This window comes from Dipodomys merriami, unplaced genomic scaffold, assembly GCF_024711535.1.
Source record: "Dipodomys merriami isolate MVZ:Mamm:240054 unplaced genomic scaffold, mDipMer1.0.p SCAF_16, whole genome shotgun sequence".
NCBI lineage: Eukaryota > Metazoa > Chordata > Mammalia > Rodentia > Heteromyidae > Dipodomys > Dipodomys merriami.
Genome location: NW_027202937.1, coordinates 14,603,486 through 14,630,041, shown reverse-complemented (window position 1 = coordinate 14,630,041; position 26,556 = coordinate 14,603,486). Strand labels below are relative to the sequence as shown.

The window sequence follows — 26,556 nt, the reverse complement described above, 5'->3', positions numbered from 1 at the left end:
TTTTTTTATTGTGAGAATAACATACAGAGGAGTTACAATTACATGGGCAAGATAATGAGTACATTTCTTATCAAGCATTGTTGCCTCCTCATTGTTTCCTCTTCCCATCCCTTCCCATCCTCCTTCCCTCTCCCCACCAGATCCTCCCCTAATGCCCCACCAAAGTTGTTAAGTTTGTTTTTCGACATAACGACTTGTACATCCCATTGTTGCAATGGGTCCACCTGGATCCCTAGTTAAACAATTTGTTTTTTCCCTTCCCCTCTACAAATTATACCAATATCAAAACAGTGAAAGTATGGGTTATACTGTGGGGGAGGAACATACAAAGCAACATAGAAATCATCTTATAAATATGATAGAAACTATTGCATGAAAGGGAAAAAAACATTGCAATAATTATCTTGGGGTTCATTTCCCTAACATCAACTTATCTGACCTTTTCTGCTTGACTCAGACATATACTACTTAAAGTGCAATAATTTTTAAGAGCTCCTGATATCAGACTAAATACTAACCACTTACTATTCCATCCATACTAAGCAATTCCTTTGTTCTTATAGAAGCTTTGGCATACATCACTACATGGTAGACATTTGGAATTATGTTCTGCTTTCTTTAATGCATCTAAGAATCCTGTTTAAGATTTTTTATTTCCTTTAAGTATCTATACAAAGAGGTTTCAATTCAAAATGCTTGTTTATGAGTACAAAGCATCTTGTCAAGAATTCTTTAGTCACTCAAATTTAGGGGACGAGGAAGAATCTAATAGACAATAGCTGCTACTCCTAAAGTCAGCTGATACAAACCCACGTACAAGTCTATGTTCTTACAATCCATATTTCCAAGGAGAAAAATGAGAGAAATATAATAAATGCTTTTATATGTGATAGAGAAAGAGGAAGGAGAGGGAAATATAATAAACCCATTTATATGTGATAGGGAGTCAAAGTGGACTGCTTATCGAATTGCATTCCATGTATAGAGAATAAATGCAAATACTATGAGTGGACTGTATGTACTGAGTTCTTTTATTCTTTTAAATTCTCCATAGTTTGGTTTAAGTTTGTATGTAAGATAGGAATTAGGAACTCTAAGATTTTATTGATTCTTCAAGTCTGAAAATCAGCTTGAGCTGATAAAGACCAAAGAGGCCTCATTTTCTATCAGGTCACTTTTAATCAAAGTAATCAGGATAAAGTTATACCTGTTTTTTTTTTTTAATCGTTTCTCATAGAGTTATGCAGCACCTATAAAATACCACCATGGCCCACAATTTGAACAATCTCCCTTCAGAACAATTATACTATTAAAGCTATTATCACAGATTCCTACATCTTATGAAAACATATTAACACACACTCCCTTCTAACAGCCTGGATAAACATAAACATGTCTCAAACCCATTCAGCAGTCTGACACAGGTCCCAGATATAAGTCAATGCAAAATCAAACCTTTCTCTAAAGACCTCCTAGGTAGCATTCCAATCTGGAGGGTATCATTCCTGGCTGCAGCCCATCAATTATCTGATTTTTTTTTTCAGATGGATACTTGGTACTTGTCTTTGGCTGACTCACTTTTAACTATTGAATCCTAAATGAAAAGGCTATGGCATTTGGCCTGCTATTGAGGCTTACAAAGTACTACAGAATATTTGTAAGTAACTAAATCACAGAATCAATTTGGGGTTCAAATTTATCTCTGTAATACTGAGATTAGTCAAAAAAAAGAGTTATAAAATTTGGAAGCAAGCCGGGCACTAGTGGCTCACGCCTGTAATCCTAGCTACTCAGGAGGCTGAGATCAGAGGTTCACTGTTCAAAGCCAGCCTGGGCAGGAAAGTCCATGAATCTCTTCTCTCTAATAAACCACTAGAAAACCGGAGGTGGCGCTGTAGGTCAACTGGTAGAGCGCTAGCCTTGAGCTGAAGAGCTGAGGGAAAGCTCTCAGGCCCAGAGTTCAAGTCCCATGAATGACAAAAAAAAAAAAAAAAAAAAAAAAAAAAAGTGGAATCAAAAACCAAATGTAGAAATTTTACTCATGAAAAGTAGACAAAAGGAAAATTGAAAAAAAAAACTAAGAGAGAGAATTGAAGTTGAACTATTCCTAAAATTTAGAAATATTGAAGACGTTGAAGGGTGTTAGGAAATCAGACAGGTTAAGCATGAACCCCAGACATTTGCAAGTAGATATTGGAAACATGACAGAATAAAATTTAAAAAAAAACAGGAAAATATCCTGGCCAAAATTGGGGCATTTACCTTCACCAGGCTGAAATTGAAAATAGATACAACATATTAGGATTTAAGTAAATTGAGTCCTTGGTTACTATGGACCTCAAAGGAAAATTTGGATAGAGAATTTAGACCATTGAATATTAGTTTTCAGGATGGCATTTGAGACCACAACCAATGACCCAACAAGTGTGAAAAAAAAAAAAAAGAAATCAGAGTTACTGAACAAAAACTTGATAATATATAAACCAGATAATATATATATATATATATATAGTGTATATATATATATATATAGGGAGAGAGACAGAGACAGAGACAGAGAGACAGAGACAGAGACAGAGAGAGACAGAGAGAGAGTTTGTTTTCCCCTATATGCCAGGAAATAGCTATAGGATGAAGTCAGTTTTTTTTTTTTTTTTTTTTTTTACAGATACATATAGTCACTACTGATGCTTTTCTTCAAAACAGCATTTCCTGCATCTAAGTTTTTCTACCTATGAAGACAAAAATGGCTTTGAACATTGCTAAGGCAAAAACTTCTTTATTACTGGACTTGATATTGTGGATAAACCTTTCTGCTTTTGTAATTAATATGCTCAGTTTGGTGGGAAGCACAGAGAGGAAATCTAACCAATTTCATTTCATCCCCTGGGTTTTTACAAAGACACTAATGCTGCTTCCTAAAGGAATGCTAAAGACAAGAGTAGCTTTTGGTTTGATAAATGTACTAGATGCCATAAGCTGTCAGAGTGTTGTTTCCGTGGACAGAATGCCCCAGGGCATTTCAGTCACTACCAGCATTCTCCTAATGGTGGTCCAGACCATCACCAGCAGTCCCAGAGCTTCCCAGTGGGAGAGAATCAAGCTGGTGTCTCCATGGCACAATTCCATGTGGGTCTTCTTTTGGATTCTCAATTCATTGATAAGCATGACTTTATCCATTCCAACAAAAAACTAGCATAAAGACACCTAAAATTAGCAAAAGTGACAACTTTTGCTATTTTCCACCAGAAAGTCAGAACATGAAATGCATTTTTCTCACTCTTATGATTCCATGCGATGCCGTGTTTCAGGTTATCATGGCTAAGGCCAGGGCATTTCTTCTCCACATGGCACCATCTTAGAACTCTGTGCTGTCTACCTTCAGAGCTCCATAATTCTTTGCAAACCTCAACCGGAGATGAATGCTGACCCTTCTGATGCTTTGTTTTCCTTTCCTTTTAAATAGACAGCTTATATCCTCTGTTCATATTTAACATTCTCCTTCGTGAAAGATGTCTTAGCAATGAGTGTTTAAGAATCTGTGACCCGTTGTTTGCCAGGCCATTTATGCCAATTCAAAGAGGTGAACTTTGGCTCAAAGTTGGCATGTTAGTGGGTGAGAAAAATATTAGAACTTTTGTTTCATTCATCTTTTGGAATATAAGCTTCAAAGTAGTCTTTGTTCAGTTATTCTCTGTGTAAAATACAATCACATCAAATAGCATTAACATAGACATATTCATAGTTGAACAAAAATCCTAGTAGCCTCCAGCTAAGGCTGACACAAAAACTAGAGAAAAGTAGAATGATCTAGAAATCTCATTTTCACTCTGCTACTCTCAAAAAATTGGATGTAATTCCAAATTCCTTTAAAACTGGCTTTTATCATTTATGTGGGGGAGGGGAATCATTGTTACTGCTTCACACATGTCTATACTCTAATTTCAAGTCCTGAGACTAGTCTTTCACTACCTCTATTCTAATAATAGGGATTCACAAAAACAATTTGGTAAATTCTAATCAACATTATTAGAGCAGGACTAATTGTACAAAAAGATTTGTGCTTTTAGATCTGTGTTAGGTAAAATTTATACATTGTAGTATTTCTTCTCTTGTAACACAACTATCATAAATACTAATGAAAGGATCTTTTGTGGCTAATTGATAGCATTTGATAACTCTAGTATTTCCTTTAGGTATATCTGCTCAGAATGGGATTGAGGAACTTAGAAAATAATAGTAAGTTCAGCATGTATTCATGTGGAATGACATAAACTTGTGATTTTAATAAGTAGGTAATACATGCTATAGTTAAGGCATTCAAAAGGAAGTGAATTTGATGTTAGATCACCATTCAGAAACCTCTGTTATTTGGTCTGTGATGGAGGCCTTGTGCACAAATGTGTTTGCTGCACTGAAGACGTTCTTTTCTTTTCTTTTTTGCTTATGTGGTGCTGAGGAATCGAACCCAGGGCCTCAGGCATGCAAGGCAAGCACTCTATCACTGAGCCACCTTCCCAGCCCCTGAAGTCATTCTTTTCAAATAAGTCAGAGGTGTATAGGAGCATGGGTGTGAGGACGCATTTCTCCCATGAAATCTCTGCATAACATTTGTGTTTTATTTCCCATCAACCAGTTGGCATTTTCACTTAAGCATATTTCTTATTGATAGAGTTCTTCAGTCTCTTAAGGATATTACATTCTATCTTTATTAAAATATTTAGTATTTATTTTCCTTTTCCAGGATCCCATATACAATATAATTTCTCGCTACAGGGAATTAGGCAGGAGGATCCATAATAACACTACCAATCGGCGTTAAGAAAATTATCATTTAATACTTTCTGCTCACTTTTACAAGCACTACACACTTTAGTTCATTGAGTGGGCACAGTATATCTGGGTAGTACAAAGCACCATAGCTAGTGTGTAGCTGAGAGCACTGGATCTGAGAAGCTATATCTTTTGTTTTTAAAAGTCATTAATTTATGAGATGGGAAGGAAATTCAGAGTGTGGAATCTAGAGTACCTAACGGGAAACCTTCTAGTGAGCCCTAAACATCATACTTCTCAAGTTTAATGATAGCTCTCCATCATCTAGAATACGTGCATCCTCACCACCACTAGTTGCACAAAACTGTGACTTAACTAGATTCACAAAATCTGTGTTTGGTTAATTTTTACGTGCTTGGAAAAAACTGATGCAATCTTGTTAAATTATTAACCATAAGTATCTTTTCCCAGCAGCCTTCAGAGGAGTTGTAGATGCATAGCTTTTCCAGGCCATGTGTAACACTATTCAGGAAAAGAAAAACATCTTTATTCCAAAATACATTGATATCTTAACAAAGTAATGTATATCTGAAAAAAAGTTCAGTCCTAACTCAATAGAAGACACAGTTACTGAAATGTAACCATGATTTCTAAGTTTCTTTAAGGATAACATATGTCATTCATGGATTATCTGGATGGGTAAAGTATAGAAACTCACCTTTTTACCTATGAGAGAACACTAAAATTCTGACTAAATATTTCATCTAAAGAAGATTATTTTCTATAGGCATTTAGATGAATATTCATGAAAACACACAGACCAACTCACATGTCTTCCAGACAGGTTTATCAGCTCAACTCTGATTTAATGTTAAACTTTAGTAGTAAGTGTGTTTAGTATTCAATAGCAGGTGCTATGTTAGATAACTTAGATGCTAGGATGGAAGCATATGCATAGGAAACTAGTTTGGTAAGCTTGGGAAAAGTGTATGAGATCAAATTTTAGGCTCATTTGTGATGAATATGGGGCAGTTAGCTGTGAAGTGTGATGGTTGGGCTAAAGATTGACTTTTGGACATTTTGATATTCTAAGTGTCAATGTCATATTTGTTTTGTGGGAGTTTAAATTAATTCACAAGTAACTATGACAAGAAGGAATTTTCCAACTGTGGAAGAAAAATATGGTGACGTTTGGCATGTGAGGATTTAGATTATTTGTTCTAAAATGTCATTTTGCTAATAAAAAGAGAAGAAGTTGTTATATAAATCACAGTATGAGTGATGAAGAGAAACTGACCTACAGAGGAGGGGCTTTCTGATTGAGAAAAATCACTTGATTTGACAATGTTTAAAACACAGAATCAGTTAAATTGTATCTTTGGTTGAAGGCCATAGGACAAGAGCTTCTGTATCTGAATATTTTTCTGGTGTTTTATTAGAAGAGCACTCTAGGGAGAATGAAGAATAAAAGCAAGGTATATAAGGAGAAAAATCAGCTTCAATGACCTCTAGCCCATGTAGAGGTTTGGGAATTCATGTTAAACAGCATTCTTAGTCTTATTTTTAAGGAGGCCGTCCGTACCACTAAGTCTTCCCATAGGGCTGACGGAAAGGGCATACGACTTCTCCAGGAAAGCTGCTTCATTTGATTAGACAAAATTTTCTAGAGCAATTACAATCCTTTGTAAGTAATTCTTTGAGGAATAAATATGTATAGCATGGTAAAACTAACCTGGGTAGAGCACCAACAAAACCCACAAGAGCCAGATAACTTATTTATTAGGCATTAATTTTACAAGAATGCTCAGGAAATGGATTAGGAATTCAGTGAATGATATTGCCTTTGTTTAGCTTTTGTCCATAAAGACATTTATTATATAAATTTTATATATGAAGGCTATAAAGAAAGGTGTTTGGGAAAGGCAAGTAGTAGGAATCATATGAATTTATGCCCAAATTGACACAGCAAAGAAAGATGAAAAAAAGGAAAAAATGGTATCATAGGCTGTTAGGAAAGAAGTGTTTACATTCATATATTTCAGAAACTCTTCTTTTCACTAAGCACAGAAAAATCAAGACACCTGAAATACATCCTTTCACTCATTTGTGTTTTTCAAAATGTGTTTCCCAGCACTGAGCATGAAGTCCAGAGAGGATGTGGAGTAACATCATTCAGAGGATAATCTTCCTTTCTCTTACTGGACCTGGAATTGTGGGCAACATCCTTGTATGTGTGAGACATGTGTACACTTTTTTCACAGGTCCTGACAAAAAGTCCATAGACCTCATCCTCATCCACTTGACTTTTTCTAATGTCATCATTATTTGTAGCACAGGGGTAAGAGAGATAGCCACTGTGTTTTATGTCAGAAATTTTCTAGGTGATGTGGGTTGTAAACTTGTAGTTTATCTGGAAAGAGTGGCTCGAGGGCTTTCCATCTGCACCACCTGTTTCCTCAGCATGATCCAGGCCATCACCATCAGTTCCAGGACCACACAGTGGAGAAAGCTCAAACCTAAGACTGCATGGCAAGTTCTCCCCTATCTCCTCCTCTTTTGGATTTTAAATTCTGTTATAAGCTCCAACTTGCTCCACTATATCACAGCAGTCAATAACACGAATGGATCTGGACTTGGAATGTATGTTGTGTATTGTCATATGCTACCATCTATGCAAATAGTTAGATGGCTTTTCCTCTCCCTCATGGCTCTCCGGGATGTGATCTTTCAGAGTCTCATGGGCTGCAGCAGTGGGTACATGGCTTTCTATCTGTATAACCATCACAAGAGAGTCCTTTATCTTCATAACTCCAGGTCTGCAAACAATTCCAGCCCAGAAATCAGAGCTACTCTAAGTACCCTTGTTCTTATGGCCTGTTTCCTTGTCTTTTATTGGGCAGATTTCATTTTTTCCTTCTATACAGGTTCCCTCATGACCTTTGACTCCATAATAATAAATATTAAAATATTTCTAGTTCTTGCTTATGCTAGTATCAGCCCCTTTCTTTTGCTCATCAGAGATATTCGTGTTGCCAAATACTGGTGTTCTCACTGAGAAATACAGAAATTATATATCCATTCCTCCATAACCAAAAGTATAAAAATGAGAAATTGGTTTGACCTGCTGTTCCAATATTTCAGAACATTAACATTCATTTAGACACATTTTCATAGGTTTATTTACATTTTTAATAGATCTCATCCTAAGCAATCTAAAATGGATTCATTTGTTCCAAGAATTTAGCAGGAAAGATTCTTATCAGCCTCCCATTTCAGTCATCCCTATGATTTAGCTCTCAGTTTCTTGCTTTCATGGGGAAAAAACTAGAAATTAAGTCTGTTACCATAATTTCTTGTTGTTTTTGTTGCTGGTCCCGGAGGGTTAACTCAGGTTCTGAGTATAATGCCTGAGCCTGTTTTGCCCAAGACTAGTGCTCTACCTACACTGGAACCACACTGCTACTTCTAGCTGCTTCTGAGTAGATAATTGGAGATAAGAGTCTCCCAGACCTTCCTGCCCAGGCTGGCTTTGAACCATGATCCTCAGACCTCAGCCTCCTGAGTAGCTAGAATTACAGGTGTGAGCCACCAGCTCCCAGCTGTTGCCATATTTCCTGAGCTTAAGCTCTTCACCAAACAGAAACCCCCAACTATTTTCCACCTTTGTGAACCCTCAAATGGATTTCCTTGCTTATAGCTCACACAAGTTTTTGACTTGGGATACATACTAAGTATATATACTATGGCTACAAAAGAACAATGACCTTAAGAGCAAATTATGAAGAAGCTGTTCAGGTAATATTCCTTTTCTGAGTTCTACTTTTAGGACAAACTGATGCTGATCTGTAAGAGACTCTAACTCTCTACACAACAAGGGATTCACCGGTGGTTCTGGAGTACTAAGGAAACTGACAAGAAAAAAATAGCGAACCAGTTACAAACCTAGTAAAAACCATGAAGTATAAGCATCAAATATATAGGATAGCACAAATAGATATGTCTTCCTTTAGCAGAAGCAATCTCAGGTTTCAGAAAGATGCTACCAATTAGGCTTAACTTAATAACTACTGCTATATTAATGCCATGAGTTAACCAGTTGTAACTCTGGAGCACCAATCTCTGTTTCTGATCACAGTCTTTTCATGGACTACCAAGTACATCTGAGTTTTTACTTGAGTTACAATGGTTGAGGGATCCTGGTACATGCTGGGATTGTACTACATCTTCTCTTGACTAAATTTAGTCCTCAACATAGAAAAAACCCCAACATCAGTATGAAAATTTCTCAATAAATTCAAGACAAAAATCTATATGAACTAGCCCCATCATTTCAGTGAATATTCAAGCCATTTTACTGTGGAGGTATTTTCACACCCATGTATACCATGTCACAACTCACAATAACAGAACAATGGAACCTGTGTAGTTGTCCATTAGCAGATAAATGAATTAAGAAAGGGTAATATGTGTACACAATGGAATTTTACTTGCCTACAGAAAAGAAGGAAACTAGATGGAACTGGTGATAATCATATTTACTGAAATAAATGAGTCCATCCAAGACAGGTTACATATTTCTCTCATTTATTGGAGCTATGGAAGCAAATCTTAATGGAAGATCAAGCTCATGAAAGTAAAAGGGGTGACTATGGAGATGGAATTGGAAAAGAGAAAAGATGGAGGTGAATATAATCCTAGTACTTTATATGCAAGTAAGGAAATATAAGTAAATTCTTTCCTTTGTACAATTAATATATACTAATAAAAATTAAAATGGATCCAAAGGATGTGTGTGTGGGAGGGGTGGGTGGGTGGGTTGGTGGGTGTGTAGGCACACACAAATAATACTTAAGTGAAATTAAGTATCCTCAGGTTACAGTAACTCATAAACTGATAAATTCTCACTAGGAATTCTCATATGATTCGCGTTTATAAGACATTGTATAAATTAAAATATGACTCAATTTGTGAGATGTTAGATATTAAACCTATAGAAATTTTGTAACATGTGTTTGTGGATTGTTAAGAATGCAGAGACAGATGAAGCATAAGGCAAGGTTTTTGAAAATATTTGATGGGTATATTATCAAATTAGACTTTGAAAAAACATATGGAGAAATGTTGGTTGGAATAATTAGGGATCCAATTCAGCATGGCTGAGATTCAAGGTAAATTAAATGGGTAAGTATTTAAGCAAGTAGGTCAGTTATACTATTGTAAATTTTATAAAAACTTGAGTGAGATTCTTCAGATTTTAACATCGTTATCCAGAAGACATTTTAGACTATTTTAGATGGCCATGAAAATCCCAGAGAGCAGAAGTGGTGCTGTGGCTCAAGTGGTAGAGCTCTAGCCTTGAGCACAGAGAGGCTTAGGAACAGAGCTCAGGCCATGAGAACAGCAAAAGATAGGAGAACAGAAAAAGCCAGTTATTATATCTCCTTATATAACTGCTGTTATTTATATTAGTTTTACATTTATCTACTGTAACTGGCTTTTTTCCCCCCATACTGCATAGAGAACCAAGCAGAGAGGTCCTTAAACAAGTCAGTGGTAATCAATCCAAAAGAATGTAATACTAGGACTGGGAAGGTGGTTCAGTGGTAGAGCCCTTGCCATGTATGCTTGAGGCCCTGGGTTCGAGTCCACAGCACTAATAAACAGAAAAAAAAGCCAGAAGTGGCGCTGTGGCTCAAGCGGTAGAGTGCTAGCCTTGAGCTGAAGAGCTGAGGGACAGCGCCCAGGCCCACAGTTCAGGCCCCACAACCGGACCCCTCCCCGCCAAAAAAGAATGTAGTACTAGAAAGGTAATTAAGAATGACATCAAGGAATTAAGTTAGGAGCCACACACCAGTGGCTCCCATCTGTGATCCTAACTACTTAGAAGGCTGCAATCTGAGGACCATTGTTTGAAGCCAGCCCAGTCCTAGCCTGTGAGACTCTTATCTCCAATTAACCAAAACCTGAAAAGTGGAGTTGTGGTTGAAATAGTAGAGTGCTAGCCTTGAGAAAAGAAGGGGAAAAAAGGTTAGTGACAGTATCTCGACCCTGAGTTTGGACTGGCACAAGAAGGATGAGTTGAAGAAGAAAGAATCATCTGGACTGGACTTCAGACAATACTGAGTCACCATACCCCACCAAATACTTCACAGTAATAATTAGGATCCGGATATTATTGTCAGTTTATATGCCAAGCCTCTAAATCTCCAAAAATGTATGTTTCTATCCTTTCCCCACTTTCTGGGTACTTGTTTAAATGCTTACCTGTCCCCTTGGAGAAGGGTAGGAAGATTTTTAAGTTTACAGAAAGAAAGGATCAAATATATTTTAAAACATAAAAAATGTCCCATGTTCTAGTAGAGCAAGTGTATCACAGACAATAAACAAGGACACAGGAAGTGAACAATTTACTTTTGAATGATGAGTGGGTCACCAAAGAAATAGGAGGTGAAAAATCAAGAAATGGCAAAGATCAAAGGAAAATGAAAACAGTACCCTTGGGATACAGGAAAAGAATGAATAAAAGGAAAAGTTTATAACTATGAATGCCTACATGGGAAATTAGAGTAATCTCAAATAAATAGCCTAACAATACACCTCCACATCCTTCTATAAACATAATTGAGTCTTCAATTAGCCTCAGATAACTTCTGAGCCAATCAAAAGTAGTAATTGTGGAGGGAGAAGAAAAGCTGTACTTCAGGGATTGAGATTCTTCAGAGGCATCCTTCTGCCCAACAGGAGGACCTCTGTGACCTGAGTGAAGTCTCACTCAGCCCAGATCTCCACAAACCATGGAGGTATAAATAGGCTCTGGAAAAATTCAGCTTGCCAGGACTACCCCAAAGCTTGTCTGCATCACAGCTACTTAGGTGAGTAGACTTGAAAATTTTGTTATCACATAGGCCCTGTAGTATTTCTCAGACACATTAATATTAAGCTGTCTTTAGAGAAGCCCTGGAGTATCTAACAGAGTCTTGAACCTTCACTCATTATTTTACCCTTACAACGGCATGTCCCTGAGACGAGCAACAAGAAGGACCATGTCTAAGAAAAACACCCTAGAAATATTTAGTTAATTCTCTTTTTTTTGTTCAGGATTAAATAACAAGCTTCTACTCCAGGATGAGTTTTGTATAAAATTGTCTGGATACCCACTTCAAAAAATCAGAAAGATATAAAAAATTTTCAAGGTTCTAATTTTTTTTAAGCCTGGGTGCTGTCCCTCAGCTCTTCAGCTCAAGGCTAGCACTCTACCACTTGAGCCACAGCGCCACTTCCGGCTTTTTTCTTTTTGCTAATGTGGTGCTGAGGAATTGAACCCAGAGCCTCAGGCATGCAAGGCAAGCGCTCCAACACTGAGCCACCTTCCCAGCCCTTTAGCTTCTATTTTTACTGACATGATAACTGACTATTAATAATTAGCTTTTACAACATTTCTTTGCCTAATGTTTAATGTATTGCTATGTTTCCAGTGGGTTATCCTTTGTTCTTTCAAAATAATTCTGTTATTAGTGTATTACATTTAATTTTGAAGATACTCTTTCTGCATCCATTCTTAAAATCTCTCGACACTTAGACACAACATTATATCACACAGTGTTGTCAACTAAACTTACATGCTTATTTATTGGTGGCCCTATTCATTAAAATATAATTTCATATTATGGGTATTCTTTAGAGAATTCCTATTATGTTTCAGACAGGCTGCTTGTAAGTATAATTTGAGAAAACTCAGCTTAAATTGATCCTAGTTATGATATTAGGGCTACTGATCTCATATTTTAATTGAAAAGATTGGGCCTAAGATGGATGCACTTATTGGCCTATGCTATGCTTATTACTCTAGATGAGATATTATGCCCCTAGCCGAAATAATTTCCTGCATTATTTCAAAACCAATCTGTGGCAATACACTTCTTGCTTCTTTCTTTTGGCATTCTTCATTTTATTCTGTCAGAATGAGAGGGGACTTACTAAGTGTCTGAGAAGGGGATTCCAAATATTATTTAGCGTCAGAGAATTTTGGGAACTTGAGGAAGGGCTAGAAAAACAATGGAAATACCAAAAATGATAGAGTAAAAAGAAAAAACAGAATGAAACAACCAAAAAAAAAAAAAAAAGCTTAGATCAGTCCGTCAGGCAACTGATGAATACTGGCTCCAGTTATTTGAAACAAACTCAATATCTGAGTATGTGTTTATTAATTTTGTGACCCAGTTTAGTTACACAAAATGACTGTGCAAAATTTTGAAGATCATAGCATAATTCACTATATGCTAGACATTTAGGATTGTGTTTCTTAATGCCTAAACCCAGGCATTAATATCCCCAATTTTTTTTTTTTTTTGGGTCCGGTCGTGGGGCCTGAACTCTCGGCCTGGGCACTGTACTTCATCTCTTCAGCTCAAGGCTAGCACTCTACCCCTTAAGCCACAGCACCACTTCTGGCTTTTTTGTTTCGTTTAGGTGGTGCTGAGGAATCAACCCAGGGCCTCGAGCATGCAAGGCAAGCACTCTACCACTGAGCCACCTTCCTAGCCTCTAAAATCCCCATTTGTGAGAAGAGAAAATAATAATTGGATGGCAATAATTCATACTTGTAGAATCATTGAAATGTCTGACACGATTTGATACTCACATAGTTCATCCTGACAGAGACCTTATAGACAGAGCTATCTAAAGCCATTCTCTAATGATTAGTAAGAAGGAAGAGGGAAAGGCTTATAATTCTTTATAAAATATGCAAATCCTGTTTTCATTTATTCTAGAGAAATTGTATGTGCTTTATTGAATATTCTTAAATGAGATGTTAGATCTGACTTTTTAGAAAGGGAAACTAAAACTTTATGCAGGCCTGAGATCTGGAAATCAGCTTAGACTGATAAAAAGGACAGACAGTTCAATAAACTGTTGGTATCTATGGACTTAAAACTTGCAGGAGCTTTGTGTTGGAAAAACGATGAGTGCTCAGAATGCCTGGCACTGATAACTTTAAAATTATTTAAATTCCCTATAGTACATCTAAGAACCGTAACTTGAAAGTGCATAGAGTAGGCTACACTACTATCACACAAAAAATATTATTATAACACACTGATACTGTTCACTGCCAAACAAACTTAAAATCACAAAAACTCTACTTGTTGGATTTTGAATTTTATTCAGCGATGTTGATAATGAAGGTAGGTGGGACAGATAAGGAATGGCACTAGTCAGGTGGTTTTACTAGTATGAAACTATGAAAAAAGCCAAATAGGTGGAGTGCTGTGCATTGGTGGATCATGCCTATAATCCTAAATACTCCGGAGGCTGAGATCTGAGGATTGCAGTTCAAAGGCAGCCTGCAGTAATACTCTTACCTTCAGTTAACCAGTAAAAACTCAGAAGTATGGCCAGATCCTTGTGGCTGAGGCCTGTAACCTGAGCTACACAGGAGACTAAGATTTGAGGATCATGGTAGAAAGCCAGCCCACTTAGGAAGTCTATGAGACTCTTATGTCCAATTAACCACCAAAAAAAAAAAAAGGAAGTTGAGCTGTGGCTGGCTCAAAGTGAAAGTAGTAGGCCTATAACCTTGAGCACCCAGCTCAGGGACAGCATTCAGGCCGGGAATTCAAGCCCATAACCACCACCACCAACCAAAAGTAGATGTGCTGCTCATGTGGTAGAGTGTTAGTCTTGAGTGAAAAAGCCAAGCAAGAGTGAAAGACTGAGTGTTCAAAAAAATTTTTATGCCATTTCTTTTGTTGTTGTTGTTGTTTCAATTTTATTTTATTGCAAGGGTTATGTACTGAGGGGTTACAGTTACAAAGTAAGGTGATGAGTACATTTCTTGCCAAACATTGTTTCTTCCTCCCTCATGTTCTCCCCCTTTCCTGCCCCTCCAATCTCCTCCCTCCACCAAGGAGTTCATTTCCAAAGTAGTGTTTTGTGAGTACTGCTATGTCATTGGTTCACTCTTTGTCTTTTGTCTCATCATTTTGTTATTCCTCTTCCCTTTCCCAAATCAGATAAACATACATACAAGACCCATGGCACCAAAGTAAAATACAGTGACAACAGCGTGTTATTATTCCAAATGGCATTTCACAATAATCAAAGAATTCAAAAGGATTGCCACACAAAGGAAGACTTTAAGGTCAAAAACTCTGCGTCATTCTTATGAAATGAATGTCCCTATACTCGAGAAAATTGCTGAAAACAGGAGCTATTTTTGCAGATAATTATCACCATTACTGATGCTTTTTCTTCACAAGGGCATTTGGTGGATCCTAGTTTTTCTGACATGACACAAGAAAGTATTTCGAATCTTGTCAAGGGCACCATCTTCCTCTTTGTAACTGCGCTTGGCATTGTAGGGAATATCATTGTTTTTGCGAATTTTGTATGTAGTTTTTGGAGAGTTGCTCAGAAGAAATCTATACACCTTATTCTCATCCACTTGGCTTTTGCAAATACCATAATACTTATTTCCAAAGGATTGCTAAGAGCAATAACAGCTTTTGGTTTAAGAAACTTCCTGGATGATATAGGCTGTAAGATAGTTGTTTATCTGGAGAGGGTGGCCCAGGACCTTTCTGTCTGTACCAGCAGTCTCCTCACTGTTGTCCAGGCCATCACCATCAGTCCCAGAGGCTCTGTGTGCTGGAGATTCAAGCCAAAGACTCCATGGAAAATTCTTCCCCTGTTTCTCTTCTTTTGGATCCTCAGTTCCTCTATTAGCATCAACTTGCTTCATTACATCACAAGTAGCAGGAAAAACATGTCAGAAGCTGCTAAAACTAACAATTATTGTTCTTTTCAACCAGAAAGTCAGGAAATAAAATGGATACTTCTTATTCTAATGGCCATACACAGTGCCATGTTTCAGGGTGTCATGGGTGGGGCCAGTGGCTACATGGTATTTCTTCTCCACAAGCATCACCAGCGTGTTCTCTACCTTCAGAGCTCTCACCTTCATAAAAGTCTTCCTGAAATGAGAGCTGCTCAGAGTGTTCTCTTTCTGATGTTCTGTTTTCTTTTCTTCTATTGGACAGATTACATTTTTTCTTTCTTTTCAAATTCTTTCTTACAGAAAAATTCTATGATATTAAATGTCCAAGAATTTTTGACCATCGGTTATGCATTTCTCAGTCCCTTTGTGCTGATTCACAGAGAGGGAAATCTGGAGGAGACAAAGGCATTAAGAAAATGTCTATTTCAATGACTTTATAGTAAGTTTGAAAGAGTTCTTAATTCTGTTTTGCTGGTTATCAATATCATTTTAAATAGGCTAATATATAAATTTTTATTGCCAGACACGGACTCTTGTGATCTGTAGCCCTGAGTTGACAGAGAGATCATAGAAAAATAGAATGATGGGGCTGGGAAGGTGGCTCAGAGGTAGAGCGCTTGCCTTGCATGCATGAGGCTCTGGGTTTGATTCCTCAGCACCACATAAGCAAAAAGAAAAAAGGCGGAAGTGGTGCTGTGACTCAAGTGGTAGAGTGGTAGTTTTGAGCGGAAGAGCTGAGGAACCATGCCCAGGCCCAGAGTTCCGGCCTCACTAGGGGACCCTCACCAAAAAAAAAAAAAAAGAAAGAAAAACAAAAAGACATAGAAATCTCTTTCTCTACTCTGCCCTATTACCTTTATTTCTAATATTTTTGAGTCTGGGTTTTTCATTGTCACTAAATATGTAGTAGGTAGCCAGGAAACAATTTAGCAAATTTTCTAAAATATTCCTGTATATCTATCCTTTGTGGCAAGAATCCAGTTTCTAAGTGTTGATCCTACATTTGGCTCATTATTTCATAAACACAATTTAAATACTAGCAAGAATCCAGTTTCTAGGTTTTGATCACACATATGGCTCATTATTTCATAACCACAATTTAAATACTAGCAGAAGAGGAGTTTTGGGTTATGTTAAAATATCCCTAAGCATTTATTCATAGAATGAATGCAGTGGAACACAATGATGAGGTTAGTCTGTGGACACCCTGAAAACATTACAGGATGGAATAGAGGAAACCCTAGTTCTCCTTAGCACAGTCCAAAATGTTTTTAATAGAGACTCAGAAACACAACAAATTAAAGAAAAGTTGGACAAATGGGATTGAAGAGCTTCTGCATGGGAAAGGACATACCTAGCAAGATCAATAGAAAGCCCACGGATTGGGAGAAGATCTTCACTAGCCATACAATCGACAATGGTCTCATATCTAAAATATACCTGGAACTCGAAAAATTAAATCCTCCAACAACCAATCATCAAAGAAACAACTGATCTAATATATAGGTGGGCTAAAGACTTACTGAGAAACTTCTCTGAAGAGGAAAGGATGGCCAATAGACACATGAAGAAATACTGAACCTCCCTAGCCATAAAAGAAATGCAAATCAAAACAACACTGAGATACCACCTCACCCCAGTTAGATGGCTATAATCAAGAATTCTAATAACAACAGATGCTGGAGGGGATGTGGACAGAAGGGAACCTTACTGCATTGTTGGTGAGAGTGTAAACTTGTTCAACTACTTTGGAAAGTAGTATGGAGGTTCCTGAAAAGACTCTATATAGAGCTCCCCTATGACCCAGCAATCCCACTTTTGGGCATTTACCCAAATGGTTACAAACAAGACCACATTAAAGCTAGCAGCACAACTATGTTTACTGCAGCATTATTTACCATAGTTAAGATGTGGAACTAACCCAGATGCCCCTCAGTAGATGAATGGATCAAGAAAATGTGGTATATATACACAATGGAATTCTATGCCTCCATCAGAAAGAATGACATTGCCCCATTTGTTAGGAAATGGAAAGACTTGGAAAAAAAATATATTAAGTGAAGGAAGCCAGGTCCAAAGAAACATAGCTCCCATGGTTTCCCTTATTTGCAATAACTAGTATATGTCTGAGACAAGCAGAAACGGTCAGATAAGTTGATGTTAGTCGAAATGAACCTCAAGATAAGGACTCAAATGTTTTTTTTCTTGCTATTGTTTCTAACATGTTTATAAGACATTTCTTTGTTGCTTTGTATGTCCCTCCCCCATGGTATAACACCTGTTTTCATTGTATTTGATGTTGGTATAATTTGTGCAGGGGAAGGGAAAAACAAATTTTTAAAATAGGGATACAGGCTGATCCATTGTAACAATGAGATGTACAAGACAAGACACTATGTCGAAAAACAAACTTTGCAACTTTGGTGGTGGGGAGTGGGGGGGTTGGGGAATAGGGGAGAAATGGAAAGGCAGGGAAGGTAAGGGGAAACAAAGGAGGAGGCTAGAATGCTTGATAAGAATTGTACTCATTACCTTGCTCATGTAATTGTAACCCCTCTGTATGGAATTTTCACAATAAAAAACAACTTATTACTAGTAATTAAAAAAAGAAGCAGGACATCAACTTGGTAAGTATTTCAACATTGCTATTTTATTTTTTGTATTTTTGCAAGGAACTTCATTTCTTTTTATTTTAATAATTTTTTATTGTGAAAACACTGTAAAAGTGTTTCTCTTGCATTCAACATAAAGAACAAAACATAGCAAACACATTCTGAATCAATTATTGGTATTAAATTCAAACACAGTATGGCACAATCTGGAAATGAACTGCTACTGTACGAAGTTTGTATCATGAAGAATATATTACTGAATATTAAGCTGGGTGTGGTGATTTACAGCTGTCAACACAGCTGTGGTGTCTGGGGCCAGGGGTTCAAATGTCAAGCTCAGTTTAGCCTAAATAGAGAGACTACATCTCAAGAAAAAAAAAGGGGGAGGGGGATGTTACACACAAGTAAAATATAATTCCTGCCCGATGCTATGAATTGCTAGGCCTCGAATTTGCGTTTCCCAACACTGCTAATTTCAGCTCCACTTTTACATTTCAGAACTGAGTTGACAACAGTCAAAATACATCTAAATCATCAGAAGAAAACTACTAAAAAATTAACATAGAATTAAACATTTTATACATCAAAATGGTGGAAGGTAGCAAATAAAACACAGAATCATACAATTTTACAGTTTGCCCACATGGAGAGAAGTCACATCACTGCGTTTCCCTTCTAATACATCCACAAGTACTGTTTTCCAATACACTAGACATGAACTCTGCATTGATTTTTGCCTGTGAAATCTTATGAAAGATTGAGGAAAAAATTGACTGAAAACTTCAAATGACAAAATGAACTTTCAAGTTCAAGAGGTTCAGAAAACCCTAAGAAGGCAAACCTCCAAACATCAACACTGACAATAAAGTAATTTTTAAGAAATATACTCATTACCTGACTTGTATAACTATAAACCCTATGAATACCACTTTTATATCAATTAAAACATTTCAATCCATACACATACTCATCACTTAAAACAAGATTCTACAAGTTTAAACAACTCAAAACGGTGAAAGGGTTCTCAGAGAAATAAGAGATTTACCTCAAGAGAACAAAGATCCTCAGATATGTCTTATAAGAAAACATGAGCCTGAGACAAAACTCTGGTAATTAAATTTCTTTACTAAAGCCATAATCCTATAGTTCGTAGGAATACTTTGGATCTCCAGAAGATAATTTCTATTCAGAGTTGGTATTCATCCATCTCTAAGAAATCTAAGTAGATCTCCTGTAACATAGCACACTTATGAATGACTGCAATTGTTTTTGTTCAGGCCTGGCTGTAGATTGGCAGCACACCTTTGTTGTGATATCACTGTGATGGGGTTCTGGCTTCATCTCCTTTGCAGGAGTTATGATATGGATTCAAATCTGAATATTGATTATGATACATTTAGTGACTCAAGCCAGATTTCTGTTTAGTGGCTCTGTGTGTTTTTCTCATTGTGTAGATCAATTAAGCTCTTTCCTCCTACAGTGTACATACAGATACCACAGAACAAAATCAACTAAACACCGCCGAGATTTCTGTGATTGAAAGTATTCTGATTATGACCCATTGCCATAGCCACACCCACCATCTCTATGGTGACCAGAGCTATTCTAGGATGCATAGGTAATCTATTCTCATGGAATAGTTGTCACAGAAAGGCAGGTAGTTTGGACAACCAACGGATTCTACTATCAGTTCCTCTGGCAAGTGTAGGAACTCTCCTCTCTTCTCTGCTCTCCCTAAATACAACTGTGGGTTGTGGGTTAAAAAAGAAAGTGTCACCTGAATGTTAGGTCTCTTATTCCACTCACTTCACTGCACTCCTTTACTTCAGGAAATTTTAGGCAATGGAAGGAGCTCAGAAAAGTGTTATTTAAGGTAAATCTGCATATCTGCCTGTGGTGAATATAGAATTACCTGCCTTCCTCTCCTTGGATCTTCTGTTTTATCCAATGAGAAAGAGACCATTTCTGAAAATGGTATTAGGGATCCAGAACTAAGGTGTGATTCTGATAGGGAAGCCTACACACATCCTGGCAGTTCTCCTGGGCAATGACCACAGAAGTTGAGCATCTAAAAAGACAATCATGCTGGGGCTAGTGGCTTACACGTGTAATCCTACCTACTCAGGATGCTGAGGGCTGAGGATCACAGTTCAAAGACTACTCTGGAAGGAAAGTGTAACACTTCTATCTCCAAATAACCACCAGAAAACCTGATTTAGAGCTGTGCCTCAAAGTGGTAGAGTGCTAGCCTTGAACAAAAGAGCCCAGGGACAGCATCCAAGTCCTGAGTTCAAGACCCAAGAACAACAACCAACAAAAAAAAAAGACAATCCTGGTTTGGCAGTGAACATTTCAAGGAAAAATACCTATAACAAGGAAAATAGAAGTGAATACCTCAGGAAAACACATGAAAGGGCCCAAGAAAACAGCCAGAAGTGAAATCAGGACACACACCATCCCAGCTCTCCATAAGTCCCCAACTGCCATGTTCTGGACAATATGTGCAAGAATAGACCTAGATTGTATCATTTGATGAGCTTTTCTTTGCTTTTTTCTGTTGCACACAGTTTGATGATCTTTTCTATCAATGAAGGTGTATTCAGAAAATATTCAGAAAGTGACCTCTGTGGATTCTCAGAAGTTTCTTTAACATTACTTCCTGGCTTTGATGATGAATGGAGGATATGGGATGAGAGCAAAACCAAGTTGAAGAAACTTGGACTCTTTAGGGAACTCTTCATCATCACCGTGACTCCTCATTATTGTACATTCACTCTAATTCACTCAGCAAGTTTCTTGCCTCAGCAAATTACAGAGTAGTAAGAAGACAGCAGAATTGTGCCTCAGGGATGGAGAGGTGCAGAAGGAGCACTTTTCCCCTGGTGAAGATAAAACTCATGACAGTGACATCTTGACAGCAATGGAATTGGTTATGAGCACTGAGTCTAAGGAAGGATAAATACAACCTGACTCTTACTGTTTAATCACAATTTCCAAGTTGAGTCAGCTGCGACATCTATGTAGGTAAGTGATCCAGTACTGAAGGTTGGGGCTACCTTTGGCTTTAAAAGGGAAGCTGTGGAGACACAGGTCAGGGGCAGGTTGTGAGAGAGAAGGGTCTGAGACATTTGACCATTTGTAGAATAGGAAGGTATCAGACAGAACTGCGGTAGAGGAAGACTTATTAATTCCTCTCTACCTCTAACCTCTGTTTTTCTCTCTATAAGAAGTCATTGAGTTAGAAGGAGATAAGAAGCTTATAAAATATTAATATACACTCAATGTCTCTGCTAAAAAGGTTTTAGAGTAGATATAGGTGTATGGCTTTTCCAGCCCACTTGTAACATTCATCAAGACAACAAAGATACTCTTTCTTTATTCTAAGGTTTCTTAATTCTAAGATTTATTATGAATATTTCAGAGAACCAACATGTATATTTTTCTAAAGTAAAATCTTAGCCAGAGCAATACCGGGGGTATAGTAAGTAAAAATTAACTCTGATTTATGAGTGTCTTTAAGGATAGTCCCCGTCATTTCCTGTATCTGTAGAAACCTGTATGTTCACCTCATCTCTACATGTGAGAAGACACTGAAAATGAAATCAAAGTGCATTGACTTCTCCAGGCCATTCAGTTTTAACATCTATAATGAAACATAGGGAACCCAAATACCTTCACAATCTGTTTAGCTGATACGTTGCTGAGCTGAGTTTATTGTCAAGATTTGAGTCATATGCTTGAATTCCTAATTGATTTGTAAGCTGTTTTTCAAGCACTTAATAGCAGGAGATTATGTCAGGAAACATATGTAAATAGACTCAAAAGTGACATCTCCAAGTAGTTTTCATTATGCAGGTGAGGATGATGGCAGCTGGCAGACATCCAGCCAGCCAGGGAACACAGCGCGGTGGGGTCAGGTAATAATACTAAGGGACAAAATTCCAAGCTGATTTCTGACCCATAGCCAGCATTGTGCTAGGAAGGTTACTGGTTGGGAAAAAGTTCACCATGGAGACATTCTGCATATTCTTTTTGGCAAAGTGTCTATATGATATCTTCTGGGGGAGCTGATGGGGAAAAATGTTGAAAGTATTGCACAAATAAATTTAATAAACAAGAAAATTGTGGAGGACTAAATTCAGGTTGCATGGAAAGCTTTTTATGATAGGTAAGAATAAAAGCAACATAAATTTATGTTCTGATCTTCATTTTGAATATAATACAGAATATGCAGAAAATAAAAAGACCCCACTTCATAAAGTGGTTTTACAAATCACAGCAGGAGATTTTAGAGTAGTTTGGTTTACAGTGTGTGGATTCTTTGCTTACTTGAAGGATAGATGCATACAAGATCATACAGATGATCCCAGGGAAGGAAAACTACAATCAAATCTACCAATGACAGGTGCTGGTGGCTCATGCCTGTAATCCTAGCTACTGTAGAGGTTGAGATCTGAGGATTGTAGTACAAAGCCAGCCTAGGCAAAAAAAAGTCCCCATGAGACCCATATCTCCAATTAACCACTCTAAAGCCTGAAGTAGTGTTGTTACTCAATTGGTAGAGTACCAAGTTTGAACACAACAGCCTCAGTGACACACCCAGGACCTGAGTTCAAGCAACACACACGATAAAAAAAGACAAGAGAAGAAAAATATCCACCATAGTGATTGTATGTATTTGTTATGAGAAGTGAAAGGTGTACAGATTGGAAATTGACTGCATATATTTATTGCTTTTGCTTACCTCTTGTGGAAAAAGAACATGATCATTGAAAATTTGGACATGAGGAATAGAAAGAAGGAAAAAACAGGTGGATGCATGTAATCTATGTCTAAATTGTAGTCATCAAGATGCCCAGGTCACATGAATCAAGAAAGGAAGAAAGTGCTTGACACTGGTACCTCATGCCTGTAATTCTAGCTACTCAGGAGATTAAGATCTGAGGATCACAGTTCAGACCAATGAAGGCAGGAAAGTCCATGGGACACTTATTTCCAATAAACCACCAAAAATAAAAAAGGTGGAAGTGGATCTGTATTTCAAGTGGTAGAGTGGTAGCCTTGAGCTAAAGAGTTCAAAGACAGAGTTCAACCCTCAGGACTGGCAGATAGACAGACATACAGACAGAGTGAAAGAGAAAGAGAGGAAGCAAGGGAAGAAGGAAGGAAAGAAGGAAGGAATGAAGGAAGGAAGGAAGGAAGGAAGGAAGGAAGGAAGGAAGGAAGGAAGGAAGGAAAGGAGGGAGGGAGGGAGGGACGAAGGGAGGGAAGAAAAGGAGGAAAGTTTGGAGGGAAAGAAAAAAGAAAGAAAAGAAGGAAAAGAGGAAATAAGGGAGGGAGGAAATGAGGAAAGAAAGGAGCTTAGGCATCTTCCAGGAAACGGAATTTAAATACTTCATAAACCATTCCTTTATTTTGTAAACAGGGATAATCAATAGACCTGGACTATGTCATCTTCACTTGGGTGTACTCTCAAAAGACTTTTCCTGATCCTGTATATGAAATCAGATGATTTGGAGTAACCTCATTCAAAGGATAATCTTCTATATGCTTACTGGACCTGGAATTTTAGGAAACATCCTTGTACTTGTGAAACATGTATATACTGTCGTTATGGGTCCTGAAAAAAAGAAACCCATATGCATTATTCACATTCACCTGGTTTTTTCAAATATAATCATTATTTGTAGCATAGGGGCCAGAGGAATATTAGCCACAGATCTTTGTACCATAAACTTCCTAGGTGATGTTGGTTACAAAACTGTGATTTATATGGAAAAACTAGCTCGAGGCCTTTCCGTCTGCACCACATGTCTCCTCACCATGGTCCAGGCCATTACTCTCAGTCCAAGAACCACTCAGTGGAGAAAGCTCAAACCACAGACTGCATGGCAAGTTCTCCCCTATCTTCTCATCTTTTGGGTCTGGAACTCTCTGATAAGCTCCTATTTGTTCCTCTACATGACATCACTCAATAGCATGAACAGCTCCAGAATTGAAATACATGTTAGGTATTGTCATATGCATCAATCTGAGCATGGGGTTAGGTGGCTTTTCCTCTCCCTCATGACTCTCCAGGATGTGATCTTTCAGAGTCTCATGGGCTGGAACAGTGGGTACATGGCTTTCCATCTGTATAACCATCACAAGCGAGTCCTCTACCTTCATAACTCCAGGTTCACACACAATTCCAGCCCAGAAATCAGAGCCACTCTAAGTACTCTCATTCTCTTGACCTATTTTCTTTTTTTTATTTGGCAGATTTCATTTCCACAATTTATATAGGTTCTATCATGACACATGACTGCACAGTATTAAATACCAAGGTATTTCTAGTCCTTGGGTATGCTGGTCTCAGCCCCTTCATCTTGATCATCAGGGATGCACAGGCTGCTAAATACTGGACTGTTCACTGAGAAGTACAAAAATTACATTACATTGATTCCTCAATGAGCCAGATGTGTAAATTTCTTTATGCTACCATTCTATGAAATCATGACAATAAGACTATATTTTCATAGATTTATTTTATTTTTAAGATGTCTAGTTCTTGAAAAATCTAAGGTTGATTCAAAGATTCTAGAATCTTGGCCAGACAGATTCTTATTTTCTTCCTATTCCCATCCTGTAGTTTCTTGCCTGGGAAGAAAATACTTCTAGTCCTTCAAATACAGAGTGTATTTTCCCTCAAACCCCAACTTTTGATGAACTAATCCCTTGTATTAATGTTAGACCAAATAAGCTTTAGTGCTCACAATCTTCAGGAAGTTATTTAGTACCTTGTAAGTATGTACTAGTAGCTTTCTAAGGAACAAAAGAAAAATGAAGAATCAAGACGTCTCACTTAGCTCTGTATAGAAAATCAGAAGATGTTTGGTTTCAAAAGCATTAAAGAAATTGATCCTGAGAAACACTGTATGCCAATTAGAAACACATCCAAGACCATAATGGTCAGAAAATACCTAGGAATACACACAGGAAGAAAGTATTCTTTTACAAAGGATGCTATCCTGGCTTTGAAAACAATGCTCCAGATGGTGCTCCAATGTATAGCTGGGTCATCGCTGGCACTGATATCTCTACTATAAATTTCACAGGCCAAGAGACTGCACCTTTGGAGAACACAGCTTCCACTTCAAGTCACTCATGATATGGCCTGCACAGGAACAACTCCAAGTCTTTGCTCCAGTCACAATCCTGAGTATTCATCCCCTCATGGATGCAAATGTGGGCTGGATTCATGGCACATAAGGACCACCACTCCCAAAAGCAGGAGTGTGTTGTGATTGCTGAAACCAAGGTGAACATTTCTCTGACTTTCAAAGAAGACCAGGGAAAGGGGAAGTTCAGGAAACTTCCACTGCCTGAGGCATCTACAGAAGGAATCCATGCTCTGGGCAGACCACAGTCCACTGCAGCTCAGTTTCATCTAGAAGGTGCACAAAATCTTTTCAGCTGTTTTATTAAAGCTTTGTGCTGGCTCTAGATCTTACTTAGCAAAGATTTCTTGAAGCAGAAAAAGGGTTTCTGTGAGCAAAGAGGAAGTGGTCTTACTCTGCATTTTCTGAGAATAGGTGGTGTAGAAAGCAGTTGATGGAATGGAAGCCAGAACTCTCTTTGTTCCAAAGTCATGTCCTGAGCTTCTGACTTGGGAAACTTTCCAGAGGAAGCAACAGCCATAGGACCAGCACTAGTCTCTGGAAATCTAAATGTCTTTGTAAGAAATTGTGTGGGTAGGCAATATGTGTGAAAATAAGAGAGTAAGCAAAATTAGCTGAGCTTTCTATCCAACACTGTTTATGTTCCTTGATTTTTATTTATCTTGCAATTACAAAAATTAAAAGCAGATCTGGGCAATGGTGTCTCATGCCTATATACCTAGCACTTTACAATGCGAAGATTTTAAGATTGCAGATTGAAACCAACCCTAGGGGAAAAAGTCTTTCAGACTATTTCCAACTAACCAGCAAAAATGCTGGACTGGAACCTGACTCAAGTGGTAAAGTGCCAGCTCTGAGAAAAAAGTCACTGATAAAGAGCTTACAACCCTCAGTTCAAACCTGTTACAACAATCAACCAATAAATTAATTGACTTAAGTATAATTAACCTTAACTTTAGGCATATCCAATTAAATGATGTTTTGATGCATAAGTGTACCATAAAAGTTTCCTATCATTTTCTGATATAATAGAGATCTCAAAATGTTTTATGCATGCACATGTACATAGACACACATTTATAGAACTTATACTGCATTATATAAAAATAAAGTGTAGGCCAGGTGCTGGTGGCTCACGCCTGTAATCCTAGCTACTCAGGAGGCTGAGATCTGAGGATCTCGGTTCAAAGCCAGCCCGGGCAGGAGAGACCTTGAGACTCCTATCTCCAGTAAA

General features: G+C 37.7%; 2 protein-coding genes and 1 pseudogene across 2 annotated transcripts; all 3 read left to right on the top strand.

Annotated features, from left to right (window-relative positions):
- Positions 1–6,928: 6,928 nt before the first annotated feature.
- Positions 6,929–7,828, top strand: LOC138827682 (putative vomeronasal receptor-like protein 4). The gene has a single exon (XM_070023301.1). It carries the CDS (start codon positions 6,929–6,931, stop codon positions 7,826–7,828), a length of 900 nt encoding a protein of 299 aa, XP_069879402.1.
- A 7,233-nt stretch (positions 7,829–15,061) lies between these two features.
- On the top strand, positions 15,062–15,982 carry LOC138827681 (olfactory receptor class A-like protein 1). Its single transcript, XM_070023300.1, has one exon. It carries the CDS (start codon positions 15,062–15,064, stop codon positions 15,980–15,982), a length of 921 nt encoding a protein of 306 aa, XP_069879401.1.
- Positions 15,983–23,609: 7,627 nt separating this feature from the next.
- LOC138827680 (vomeronasal type-1 receptor 40-like) lies at positions 23,610–24,578 on the top strand (annotated as a pseudogene).
- The last annotated feature ends 1,978 nt before the right edge of the window (positions 24,579–26,556 follow it).